General features: G+C 46.8%; 1 protein-coding gene across 1 annotated transcript in view; it reads left to right on the forward strand.

The window, feature by feature from the left end:
* Window positions 1-2,610: 2,610 nt before the first annotated feature.
* The window catches only part of Cmtm4 (CKLF like MARVEL transmembrane domain containing 4), a 49,271-nt gene continuing 38,013 nt past the window's right edge, over window positions 2,611-13,868 (forward strand). The window contains exon 1 of the mRNA XM_052726841.1: window positions 2,611-2,910. Within this exon, the coding sequence (XP_052582801.1) occupies window positions 2,725-2,910 (186 nt within the window). The 5' untranslated portion in view covers window positions 2,611-2,724. The remainder of the gene's footprint in view (window positions 2,911-13,868) is intronic.

Consider the following 13,868-nt stretch of genomic DNA (forward strand, 5'->3'; position numbering starts at 1 on the left):
GGACCTCTTTTACCTGGACCCACCATCGTGGCCACATTCCTACCAAAACTGTGATGAAAGTTGTAGAGCTTATTGAGAAGTGCTCCACATGCCAGCAGGGATTTCCACACCCAAGTGTGTGTGCCCAGATCACTACCATTCCCTGCAAGAAGCTGCACAAGAGGCTGGCAGCTGTGCTACACATAAACAGATTGAGAGAGGCCCTGTAGAGGTTCCTCCATTGAGCTGCAGGAGCAGGAGAGAATGGAGAGAATTCTGTTCCTGAGGCCTCAGCCCCACATCATGGAGGTAGACCCTGACACTAGGGGAAAGGGAAGACCTTGACAGTCCCTCCAACCTGCAGGCCATTCAGCTTGCACTGGAGATGAATTTGAAAATACCATGTGGAGCATCTGAGTCTTTTCTGTTGTGCTGTAATATCTTCAGTAAACCTGGGGATAGCATATGTATGCTCAAGCATGTATATGAGCAGGCATGTGCACAAACACACACACACACACACACACACACACACACACACACACACACACACACTACAACTCATCTTGAGGCCTGGGGTATGGGAGGGGACCCAGGGATCCTTTGGTACTTCTTCAAAGCTTTCAATAGATCCTCTTGTTTTTTCTTGTGGTCACCCCTACTTGTAGACATTTTTTGGTGCTCCTGAGCCTTTTGTTCTGGTATCTAATCTGGGTTGCATTTCAGCATTTCCCACTGCCAGCTTGGAGCGTTGTTCTCCTAGATGTGCTGGATCAGTTACTGCATGCACACTGTCTTCCACCTTCCAGTATTTTGTTGCCAGTGTCTCCTTTCCCATTCTTTGTCTCTGTGGTTTTATGCCCTTTGAAAAGGAGACCCTAGAACAGTCACTTCAGTAGGATTTTTAAGAGGGAGTAGAGTTTGTCTTCAATTTTAAAAAAAAGCCATTACATGTATTCTTAGGGTGGCAGGACTCTGGTGCATGCTTTTGGAGGTCAGAGGACAACTTACAAGAATTGGTTCTATCCTTCACCATGTGGGTCACAGGAACTAAACAAAAGTGGTCAGGTTTGGTAGCAAGCACCTTCACCCACTGATTCTCCTCAAAATCCCTGTCCTCAATTCTTAGCATATTCCCTCCCCCAAAAAATATTTGGCAAGTCAAGTAATTGAAGTATTGAAGCTGTTGTCCTTTCATCTTTGGAAAAAGTTTGAACCCGTGTTCTACCACTGGTTATTTGTGTGCTCTTGGACAAGCCACTTCCACCCTGGTACTTCTGTCCCTGCTCGTGTAAAATAGTAATGATTATAACACCTCATCCAAATGCCGTCCCCAGGGCCCCAGAGCAGAGGAAGCTCTGTGTTCAGAGTGCTGAAAGGTTCAATGTCAAAGTGACAATTCTTAGAAAGTCAGTGTTTTACTTAAGCTTAAAATTAGTCTTCACACTTGAATGACAAATTGGTCTATAATTAATGCCTCCAGGGCAAAATTCGAGTTTCACCTACCTTGATGCTTAGAAGTAGCAAAACCCTTCTCAGCCAAGAAAGGAAACTAATATTAGTTGCTAAGGGCCTACTGTGTGCTCATACCCCTTCTATGCCAAGCCACCAGATCCTAAATTGACACAGGTTGCGTGGATTCTGCAGGCTCCATTAGCCCTGACTTCTCACTCCTGCATGCTGTACCTCTGGCATAGAATTAACTTGTCTCAGGGTGCCCTCTGTGGGAACTCACACACTTATACTTTGCTGTGTGTTACACAGATGCAGTCAAGTCCATCTTGGACCAGGCACTGTACCTGGTACTGGCTGGAGACATAGCTGATCTTTACTATATTTACTTATTTAGTGTGTGTAAGGGGTGTGCATATGGAGGTCAGGGGCCAACTTAAGAGACTAGGTTCTTTGCTCTTGCCATGTGGGTCCCCGGGATCGGACTTAGGTCATTAAGCTTGGCGGCCAGTTCTTTTACCCATCTCTTATCATCCAGCATAGCCTATCTCTCTTTTTAAGATTTATATGTGTGTGTGTGTGTGTGTGTGTGTGTGTGTGTGTGTGTGTGTGTGTGTGTGTCTGGAAGGATATGTGAATGCAGGTGCCTGTCGAGGCCAGAAGAGGGTGTCAGACACTGTGAGCGACAGGAACACTCTTAACCTAACCACCTCTCCAGTCCCAAGCATAGTTTTCACCGGGAAGTCCCCCAGAATACCTGCATAAGATCCTACTTTCTTTAAAGCAGACTCTGAGGCTGCGGACGAAGAAAGCAGCTCCGCAATTCCTTGGTCAAACTCCATCCTCTCCACCATTTTTTCCTCTTTTGCGCCACCGATCCCTTCCCAGCAGCGGACGACCAGGGGAGTCCAGGCCGGATGCCCAGCAGGTGAGGGCGTGGTGGGGGCGTGACCAAGGCCCACCGGTCCCGCCCCAGCCTGCAACGCCCCTCCTCTCCTGGACGACCCCCGCCCCCAGCCCTCAGCGCCCCGCCCCTCCCCGCGCCGGCCGCAGTCTCCGCCCCCTCCGGGCCGGCGCGCGGCTCCCGCCTCCTTCCCTCGGCGCCCGCTCCCGCCTCCCTCCCTTTCCGCTGCCGAGGCGGCGGGAGCCGAGCCCCAGCGGACCGAGCCGCGACCGCAGCGGGCGGCGGGCGCAGAGGCGGCGGCGGCGGGGTGGTCAGGCGACGGCGATGCGGCGGCCGCGCTGAGCCCGCCCGCTCCTGGCGCTGGGGGAACCGGCCGCGCGGACGGCAGCATGCGGGGCGGCGAGGAGCTGGACGGCTTCGAGGGCGAGGCCTCGAGCACCTCCATGATCTCGGGCGCCAGCAGCCCGTACCAGCCCACCACCGAACCGGTGAGCCAGCGCCGCGGGCTGGCCGGCCTGCGCTGCGACCCCGACTACCTGCGCGGCGCGCTCGGCCGCCTCAAGGTCGCCCAAGTGGTAGGTGTCGGGCGAGGCTCCAGGTACGGGCGGGCGGGTCGGCGGCCTAGCCTGCGCCTTCCTCCCCCCCACCCCACCCCCCGCACCCCGCCGCGGGGGGCAGGCCCGGTGGGCCAGAACCAGGTCCGGGCTGCGCGGCCCCGGCCCCGCGCACCCCATACTCCAAGGTCTTCGGGCTGCGGGCTGCGGTCCCTGCTCCTCTGGGGACCGCGCCCTCGGCAGGAGCCTGTCTTCTGCAGCTCCGAAGCTTCGGGGGTTCCTGGTATCTGCACACCTGCACCGGGGCCTACCTGTGCCCTCCCTGCTTCGTCGACGAGCTTGGTGCGCGGAGCTGGCTGGTTATGAGGGCCGTGCCACCGCCTGGCTACTACTGTAGCAGCTTAGCAACTTGTGGCAGGTTTTCCGGTTCGTGTAACCCCAGACGGCTCTGTGCTAACAGAGAGGCCGGGGGCTGTGGCACGGTTTCCTCCCTGGCGCCTAGCAGGGTGCCCAGCAGATGGTGGACGCTCAATAAATATTTGTTGAATGGAGGCATGTAACCCAGATGCAGTGGGGGAGTCCAGATCTTCCCATAAAGCCTCCAGTCTTTACAGCGGACGTTTGATCCCTCCTTAGCATCCCGTAGTCCTCCACTCAGCACTGGTTGGGACTGCCCAATTGGTACCCAGAGTTAAGTCACTCTGGTAGGGCGGCCAGTATGGGTGGTGACAGATACGAGGAACTTTCTGTTGGACTGAGGCATACTAGACCACATTTCTCAGAGTTCTCTTATTTTTATTTTATTTAATTTTTTTTAGCCTCCAGAGTGTTTGGTTCAGGGGCTTGTGGGTTCTGGTTCTGTTTTGTGGTTTTGTAGCAGGTCTGACTGGGTTTTGGTTTATCTCTGTTGTGACCAGGGTATGGTCCAGTTTAGAAAAACCTCTGTATCCCTCCTACTCACTGTCACTGGTAGCCTTCCACTGAGGCCTCAAAACTTTATAGACTTCTCAGCCAGACAGAGAAGGCATTTGCACAGAACTATAAAATACGGGCATTTTCTTTCAGGGAGCATTGGCCCTGTTGTTCTTAGCTGAGTGCATGCATTAGCCTTTTTTGGGAGAACTACCGTATGTGGACACCCTTTAAATAAAGGTCCCAGTGTTTGTAGGTTGCAGAATCATAGAGGGTTTTCTCTCTTTTGTGTGGAAGGCTTGGTCTTCTATTTTTTTTTAAGATTTGTTTACTTATTATATATACAATTTTCTGCCTGCATGTATGTCTGCATACCAGATCTCATTACAGATGGTTGTGAGCCACCATGTGGTTGGGGGGAATTGAACTCAGGACCTCCGGAAGAGCAGCCAGTGCTCTTAACCTCTGAGTCATCTCTCCAGCCCGGCTTGGTCTTCTGATTCATAGTTTTGAAGGACTTTAATGAGAAATAAGTGGAGCAAGTTATCTATCTTTAAATTTTTTAAATCAATCTTAATCCAGTAATTAGGAATGTTCTCAAGGATGTTTTGCTTCTGTGTTAGATATTGCTGTTGGCAAAGAGAATATAGGTGTGAGGGTGTATGTAATCCTGATTAAAACAGGCAGCTAACTAGCTAATAATGGTTGGATACAGTACAGATAATCAGAAGTGAGTTTAAAAAAAAGGGCAGGGCTGAACTTGGAGCCAGGTGGACTGCAAGGCCTAGTCAAGGACCTTGCTTAGTTTACTCACTAGGCCTCTGAAAGTAAATAGAATTTGCCTCTGGTGAACTCTTGCCCCTCAGAACTGAGATGGAGTGGTTTGTACGGAACGGTGGTTATCGGTTCACTGCCGGACTTTGCCGTCTCCTTGAGCTGGAGCAGGAGCTGGAGCAGGAGCTGGAGCAGCAGCTGGAGCAGGAGCTGGAGCCAGTGGTGTTTACCCCTCTGGAAAGGTGGTTGTGCGGTAGAATTTGCTTTTCACGTGGAAGGGTTAACATCTCTCTTAACTGCCATGTGTCTACTCCGAAGATTCTGCACTGGCAAGTGAAAGAAAGGCCACTTGAATGATATGGTAGTTTGATGGTCTTGTGCCCTTGGCTTCTGAGCCTTGCTAAATGTTAGGGCTTCCTGGGTGATCCACCTTCCCTCAAAATAAATGAAAACAAAACAAAAAAACTCCAAGAAATTAAACTTTAAATTTAAACTGGAAAAATAAATAAGAAAATACTAATTCCTTTAATTCAGTAAAATTTGGTTTTTAAAAGTCTTAGTATATTGCCGGGCATGGTGGCACACCCCTTTAATCCCAGCAGAGGCAGATAGATCTCTGAGAGTTAGAGGCCAGCCTGGTCTACAAAGTGAGTTCCAGGAAAGCCAGGGCTGTTACTAAGAGAAACATTGTCTTAAAAAAAAAAAAAAAGTCTTAGCATTTATAAACATTGTGATGTGAGGCCTAAGGAAACCTGTGGATCTTTGCTTTTCCCACACTGGATCCAGCATTACTACCACCCTACGCCTCTGCAGAATCAGCTAGTTCAGACCTTCTGAAACTTAATTTTTAACGGGATTCCCCAGGTGATGATCTGTTTGCAATGTTATTGTAGTGTTAGAAACCTCACCCAGGAAGCTAGAGAGATGGCTTGCTAATTAAGATCCATTGCCATTCTTCTAGAGGGCTTGGGTTTAGTTCCCAGCACTCAGGTCTGGTGGCTCACAGCTGCTTGTAACTCTAGCTCTGGGGGATCTGATGCCATCTGGCCTCAGTGCCACATAAGTGACATATACTCACACAGACACTCATACACATAAATACAAATTTTCAAATACTTCCAAAAAATGTAGAAAACCTTTAGACGGGTGTTAGCAGTTGTCTCTGTCGTAACCAGAAGAGTACTTCCCTTAAATCTCTAAACCCTGCCCCACCCCTTTCTTTAGTAAGAGAATATGAGGGAAAAATGACTAATTGAGCATTTTAGGAATTGTAAGAATTAAGGAGTTAAAGTAACCTAAGGTGCTTTCTTAGCTGACTCAGAGGCAAATCTGAGTATTTGCATTTCAGGGTTGGGTATTGTAAAATCTTTTACTTGATGGGCAGCATTGTCAATGTGTAACCCCAAGCCAGTCGACACAGTCAGTGATTGTTTTATTGTACTCTTGAGATGTGTGGGATGTGATGGTAAAACAGACAAAACCAAACCTGGATTTTCACTGAGGCCCAGTGGAAACATAAAGAAACTGTATGTAGCAGAGAGCAGCTACATTGACGTAGCTTCAACTCCGATCAACACTGGCTGCAGCTACTGTGCGAGCTTATCAGTCCCAGATCCCACAGTTACCATATGTAGAAAGTCTGGGCCAATTGAGGTTTAATTGGGACACACCTGGGTGTCCTCTCTTTTGGAGAGCTGGTCTAAAGACCAGGCTGCAGGGCTCGGGAGATACCTGTCAGTAAAGTGCTGGCCTCACAGGCCTGAGGACCTGTGTTTAATCCTTCAAGCCCATGTAAAAAACTGAGTATGGGGGCTTGTGCTTGTAACCTGAGCACTGGGAAGGCAGAGACAGGCAAATCTCTGGAGCCTGCTGGTCAGTCAGCTTAGTTTAATTAGCAAGCCCCGGCTCTCAATGAACGTTCATGAGGAGATAAGAGGTAAGAGTATGACTGTGGGCTCCAGGGATGGAATGCATATTCAGGTGACAAGCACCTTTACCCACTGACCCATCTCACCGACTCCAGAATCCACCCTTTCTGATAAATGTTGTCAACAAACGTGAAAGAAAAGGGAACTTCATCCTGGAAAAGATGGACTATGAAAACTCTGTAGCCAACTTCCCACTTAATGGGAAGGAACAAATGCTTTTCCCAAGACGAGGGCTGGGCAGTGATACCTGTGCTTCATTCCTATCCAACAGCATACTGAAAGCTCTAACTGGTACAAAGGTGGATGGGTGGATGGATGGTGGATGGATGGTAGATGGATGGATGGTGGGGTAGGTGAGTAGGTGGATGGATAGGTGAGAAGATGTGGATGAATGACTGAGTGGATGGATGGATGGATGGATGGATGGATGGATGGATGGATGGATGGGTATGGATAGATGGATAAATATCTTGCAATATATAGAAAAGCTAGAATTAATAAGTAAATTAGCAGGGTTATCAGATGTAAGATCAACACGTAAAAATAAACCATATTTCTGTATTCTAGTGATAATTTGTTAGAAATTGAAATTTTAAGAAGCCTGGTGTGGTGGCTCATACCTGTAAGTAATCCCAGTATTTGGAGGCTGAGGTGGGAAGGTTACCATGAGTTTGATGCTAGCCTGTGCTGAAGAGTGAAGCTGTCTCAAAGAGAAAAGAAAAATAACCAAACAGTTGCTAGCTCTGAAAAGAAGGAAAGCTACCAAAATACATAGATCTCCACTCTTACAACTACAAATCACTAGAAAAAGAAATCATAGGTGACCTAAATAAACAGACAGACATGCTGTATCATGGACTAGAAAGCTGTTGTCGTCATGCATCCCAAAAAGCCAGCAAGAGTTTTGTTTTGCCTTTTTTTTTTTTTTTTTTTTTTTTGAGACAGAGTTTCCCTGTGTAGCCCTGGCTATCCTAGAACTTACTCTGTAGACCAGGCTGGCCTGGAAATCAAAGATCTGCCTGCCTCTGCCTCTGCCTCTGCCTCCTAAGCGTTGAGATTAAAGGAGTGCACCATCACCTCCCAGCTCAGTAAGAATTTTGTTTGGGGAAAAGCTGAATCTAAAATTAGTGTGGGAAGTCAAGGTAGCTCCAGGATAGTGATGGGAGAGGTGTTTGCTGGGTAGGGTGGGAGGAAGTTTCCTTAGGGAATGGACTTTGTGTCCCTTATCATGCATGAGAATCTTAAAAGTTGTTTTTCACGTCTGGCCACTTTAGATCTGCGAAGCCCTGGGCTCATTGTCACTCCTGTTCTGAACCACTGAACGCTGCTCCCCCAGCCCTAGTTCATACTGGAATCCAATACCTAACAAGATTGTTAAGAGGCAGAGCCTTAGCAGGGTGAGGTGGTACTCACTCAATCTCAGCACTCGGGAGGCTGAGGCAAGAGGGTAAGGAATTTGAGGATAGCCTGGGCTTAAAAAAAAAAAATTATGGTTTGGGAAATCCTGAGTGCTTAGTCCTTAGTGTTATACCATTGTAAGAAAGATCAAGGTTGCTTCCTCCGTTATATATGTGTGCACAGAAGGTGCCAACTGTAAGAAAAAGGCTCTCTCTGGAAACAAAATCTGCTAATACTTTGATCTTGGACTTTGCTGCTTCCAGAGCAGTAAGCAATACATTTTATTATTTATATCTTAGCCAGTCTGGGGTACTTTGTTATAGTAGCGTGGTTAGACCAAGACAGCTATGTCTCTGACCTTTCTTTCTCTGAGTTAGAGAAATGGGTGGCTGAGTCCTTGAGTGGCAGGGAGAGGTTCCTCAGAAACCACTTAGAAAAGCAAAACCCAAACCTGGGTGTGGTGGTACACACTGATAATCCCAGCACTTAGGTGTCTCATTCGTGGGGCTCCCTGACTAGCCAGCCTAATCTGCAAGTTTCAGGCCAGTGAGAGACCCTGGACAGTACTGGAGGAATGACACCCCAAGTTGACTTCTGGCCTCCACACACAAACGCACACATGTGCACGCACTTCTGCACATACACATGCAACTGTCTGCATATACCTGCACATAAATATTTTAAAAATATCTTTTAAAATAACAGCTCTACCTTAGTGCCGATTAATTTTAAAGCTAACATATCAGCCACATAATCTGTAATTCCTCCCTTTACTGTCCTTTGCAATTTAGAGGCCCTTGGCGAAAATGACTTGAATGAACACTTGAACAAACTTGAAGCTTATATATTTTTTTCAATACATTTTCTTGCAAGGCATGGTGTAGCATGCCTTTACTCCTAGCACTCAAGAGGCAGAGGCAGACAGATCTCTGAGTTTGAGGCCAGCCTGTTCTATATATCAAGTTCTAGACTGGCCAGGGCTACCACAACAAAATACATTTTTCTATTTAAAAAAAAAAACAAAAGAGAAGCATCTGATTTTTATAGCTGATACTACTCAAGCTAATGGAAAACTTCTATTTGAAAGGAATCTTATCTTCAATAAATTTTATTTATTAAACTGTTAACTTTGTAACTTTATTTTATTTTAGTGATTTGTTCTTTTTTGGTGCTGGGGCTAAAGGTATTCACCACCATGCCCAGCAAATGCTGTAACTTTAAGGGAAATTATGAAAAAAAATCATCTTAGTGTGACAGACTCAAATGGACAGAATCTTGAAAATTTCGAGTTTGTGAGAGTGTGTGTGTGTGCATGTAGAGGCTAGAAGTTGATGCTAGTGACTTCTTTGATCACTAACCATTTTATATATATTGAGGCAAGGTCTCTCATTGAACCTAGACTTGCCAGTATGACTAGTCTAGTTAGAGAGTTTGCTCTGGGATCCCCTCTCCTTCCTTTCTTAATTCTGGGATTACAGGGGATTGCCCCGCCCACCTGGCATTACATGGTAGGTAAGAACTCTATCCTGAGCCACACCACTGCTCTAACTGGCATGTACATGTTCAGGAGTCAAAATCTAGTCCTCACACTTGTGTGGCCAGCGTTTTACCCACTGAACCAACTTCCCCATTCTGGAATTTCTGTTTTTGAAAGGTTGTGTAAATAGTTCTGTACAAAGGCCATAATACTGGGGTCTAGGTTTTTGTTGTTGTTGTTTGCTTGTTTGTATGGCCACGTCGGTAAATGTCCTCATGAGTAGCTTGGGTGCTTCTTTTGAGTTGTTACTGGTTTTTGTTATTGTTAAATTTCCAGGGGTTCAGTTAGTACTTCGAAGGACAATCTTCTCACATTTCCTTTTTTTCCCCATAGGGCCTTTTATTTTTATTTTATTATTTTTTTAATCCCATCTAACTCAAGCTGTCCTTGAATTCACTATATGGCCAGGGCTGGCCTTGAGCTGCTGAGCCTCCTGCCTCTACTTCCCGAGAGGTGATAAGCCTAGCTCACAGAGAAGGCTTTAACTGTTAACCCTGCCCTGGTCCATAGTCCATGGTTTCCCTCTGAGCAGGAGGCTCAGGCCAGGGTGGCCAGCTCTGAGCCTCTCTCTGTGGCCTTTCCTTGGTGTCCATTCTGAACTGGCTGGGATCCTCAAGGCTGGGGTGCCCTGCTCCTACCTCTAGCGCAGGTTCCCCCAGCTTGGCACAGTGCCGGCTTCCAGGGTCCATGCCTGCTTACTTCCTGTAGCAAATGAGCCCTTCACACCAGCAAGCTGGGGCTGAGTGAGCCTCTATCCCCAATCCTTGATCCCCTGTTGAGCTCTGACCTTCCTTGGCCCTCCTCTCACTGTAAACATCACATAAAACAGACTTGTTTAACTTGCCCCATAACTTATTCGAGGTCTCTGTGTGCCCCTGGTCTCTCTCCACTGTGCTTATCCACACTACAGAGACTGGCAGCTGTGAGCTCTCTTAAGTCCTTAGGGCATCCATCCCTTGGGTTATCAGGCCCAGTCAATTCTTTCCTGACAGCCCTAGAGGAACTGTGTTCCTAACTAGAAATTGGGACTCATCGACAATTCTCAGAGTCCCAGGAGGAGAAACAGGGGTGGGGTTTGTGTGTACCTCCCTGAATCCCAGGTGCTTTTCCCTTCTCAGACGACTGCTGTTATATGGTTGGAGTATGTCCCCCATGTTCATGTTGTGGCTTTCATTCAGTGCCAGAGTGTGGGGAGATGGAGTCTGGTGGGAAGGGTTTGGATCCTGGATGCAGAACACCATGAATGGATGTTTGCTTCTTTCCTGTACTCTGCTCAAGGACTGGATTAGTTTCTATAAGAATGGGTTGTTACAAAGACAAGTTGTCACCCGCCCCCTCTGGCATGTTCTCTCTCCTACACAAGCCTGCTTACCCCTCTTCTTCCCACTAGGACTGTAGCATAAGGCTCTCACCAATGAGGGATTGAAGTCAGAAGCGGGAGGGGAATGGTCAGTAATTATATTTCAAGTCTAGTATAATATAAACCAAAGCATAATAAGATACAATTCTTTCCTTTGACTGGAGTTTTTCTACAACTGATTATTTTGTGTTGATCTGGAGCCTTGGTTACCTTTTCGTTGTTGACGTAGAGGTGCTGGGGGTGGAGTAGAGGGCCTCAAGTGAGCTGGACAAGCACTGTACCACTGGGCTATATTCCTGTCCTTCACTACCATGTTGAAGAGCTTTCTCCTACCGTAGCCTTGGCATTTGGGTTTATTTCTCTGGCCTTACTCCCTTTGGGAAAATGCCCTCTTGGCTCTGTTCTTCAGGTTATGGCTTGAGAGCCCTCCTCTGACCTCCCATTCCCTGGAGAACAGCCCCACACTGCCCCCTCACCCTGCTTAAATCTTTGTCAGCCCCAGGGGAGTAATTTTTTGTTTTAGGTTTTTTGCTGTATCCCTGGTGCCTGGCGCATCATGAGACACTGAATAAGCAGATGAATATACATATCTGTGTGATGGAAGAGAAAAAATATGGATTATTACTCAGCATAGTTTATAAGGTCAAGGTATTTAAAAACAAGGAACTTATAAGGGGAAGTTAATGTGTATTTATAAATAAACTGCCAGGCTCTGCTTTGAGTGGAAAATGTTGGGGAGAAAGTATGGAAATAAAATGGTATTGTGATGATTTTTTCTTTCTTAAACTTTTTTATAAAGAGCGTCTACTGCTCCTGAGAAACAGAAGCTTTTGCTTAGAAGACAGATTTTTTGTAAAAGTTGGGGAAACCATAGGAACCTTTGCCAAGCTGTTTGCTTAGAGAAGTGTAAAATGAAAACCAGGGATCCTGTAATTATTATTGGACTTCTTTGCTTTTTGATAACTGTGTTTAGAAAGGGAGTTGCTCCTATCTGCCGAGCTGGGGTCCTCTGGTACCCCTCAGGGTCGAGTGGATGCCTGCAGCCAAGAGTTAGGCTAAAGTCCTGGTGGCTCTTAGAAAACTTGATTAAAAGCAAAGAACAGCAGCTCCAGGAGCCTGGGGAGGGCCACAGGCAGTGAAGTAGTCCAGAATTTGCCTCTGGAGGCTGGAGGTGTGGCTCGGTGGTAGGGTGCTTGCCTACCATGAGCAAGACCCTGGCTCCATCCATCCTCAACAACACATAAAGAGTCACAAACACAGGCAGGCACATGTCCTTCACAGATTTGAAAGAATTGCTGAGTTTGGGAATTAGTTGAGTTAACAAACACCTAAGGTTGTCAGAGTTTCATCAGACCGACTAGTTCTGGGCGATTTCTTTGCTGCCACTGCAGTTTGATGATGGAGCGCAATGGAAGCCTTCATTTTTGTGGTTTCCCATTGATTCCAGCGCAGCTATGAAAAACAGTGTAAGACTCAAAGATTTCAGTGCCAGTGGGAAAGAAAGAAGGGAAGCCAAACCTGAGCTCTTCTTGCAGATACTCCTTCAGCTGTGCACGCCCAGGGGTTTGTGAGTATGTATAACTTGAGATTCAGACCTGTCTGCCTAACTTCAGAGCAGGTCAAAATCAGTAAGTAGCTGTGTGGGCTGGCAGGGGCAGCTCAGGAAACGTGCTTGTCACACAAACTTGATGGCCTGAGTTCAGTCTTAGGGTCCCACCGGGAAAGGAGAGGCTCAAATTCTGAAAGCCATCCTATGACTTCCAGGATGAGAGTCGTGGCAGATGCAAGCATCCCTTACATATAACACATACACATATATACACACAGAGAAAGTAACAATAAACAAAATAACTTAAAAGAATTATGACACATCTGCTCTTGTGGGTACTGGAGGTCAAACTCGGGCCTCATGCATGCTGGGTAAATGCTTTACTGTTGAGGTCCATCTCCCAATATCTGTGCCTTCTTTTTTGGGGGGTGGTGGTGGTGGTGTTTCTCTGTGTAGTATTGGTGCCTGTCCTGGATCTCGCTCTGTAGACCGGGCTGGCCTTGAACTCACAGAGATCTGCCTGGCTCGGCCTCCTGAGTTCTGGGATTAAAGATTGTTAGTTTTAAAGGATTTTTTAAAAAGATGGTTATTAAAAAATATAAGCAGTTTTATTAGTGATGAAACCAATAAAATGTTAGAAATTGTTCAAGGGAAAATTCAAAGATCATTACTTCCCATTCCTTCTTCCTGAATTTCAAATGGTCAGCTCTTTAACAATGAGAGCAACACATCTTCACAGTGTACAAAAGGATTATTCCACAACAGCAGATAACCACTCTGGCTTTTTGTCCCCCAGACAGAAATTATTTTCAGTTCAACAGATTAGTTATGGACAATTTAACTAGTTGTAAAGTAGCTCAGAGACATGAAATATGCAAGTTCCATAGAATCAGGTAATTGAGTTTAGAAACTCAGTTCTGACAAGATCTAGTTTCCCATTGAAACTACTTAGTAACTTTTCACTCCATTTCAGAATTGTTCAGTTTATCCTGGGATGACTACTCTGAAGGGGGCTATGAGGGCTAGATTGTTACCCATACTTACTAGGCCCTTCTGACTCCCATCTATCCCTTGCCCCTTTCCTCCAGCCTGAAGCATCATCCCTACCTACATAGCTTGAGTGCTGGACAAGCATCCTCCATGGTCTCAAGCTCCCCACTGTAGATTTCCTCTTTATCCCTGGTCCCTTTAGTTCAGAAACGTTAGATTCTTACTGCCTGTACTCAGGACTATGCCTTAGAGCCTTAGCCTGGCAGTCCAGGTGAGAGGGTTACCTGCCACCAAAAGCCGAACAGAAGATGAGGAGCCTGGTACTTAGCTGTGCGCAGTACTTGGTAAATAGTAGCCATTATTGTGAACACCATGGGTCCTGCCTCATCTGACCCAGTTCTGACCCAGCTTCTTTTCCTTTCAAGTTCCCTCCTTAGAACTCCACCTCAGCCTGGCTGGAAGGCCCTCGTTCCACTTCAGAAGCTTCAGTAACACACTGCTGCTGCATGGCCCCCAGCCCCAGCCTGTCGG

Source organism: Peromyscus californicus, unplaced genomic scaffold, assembly GCF_007827085.1.
Source record: "Peromyscus californicus insignis strain IS unplaced genomic scaffold, ASM782708v3 Scaffold_8__1_contigs__length_139910024, whole genome shotgun sequence".
In the NCBI taxonomy this organism is placed as follows: domain Eukaryota; kingdom Metazoa; phylum Chordata; class Mammalia; order Rodentia; family Cricetidae; genus Peromyscus; species Peromyscus californicus.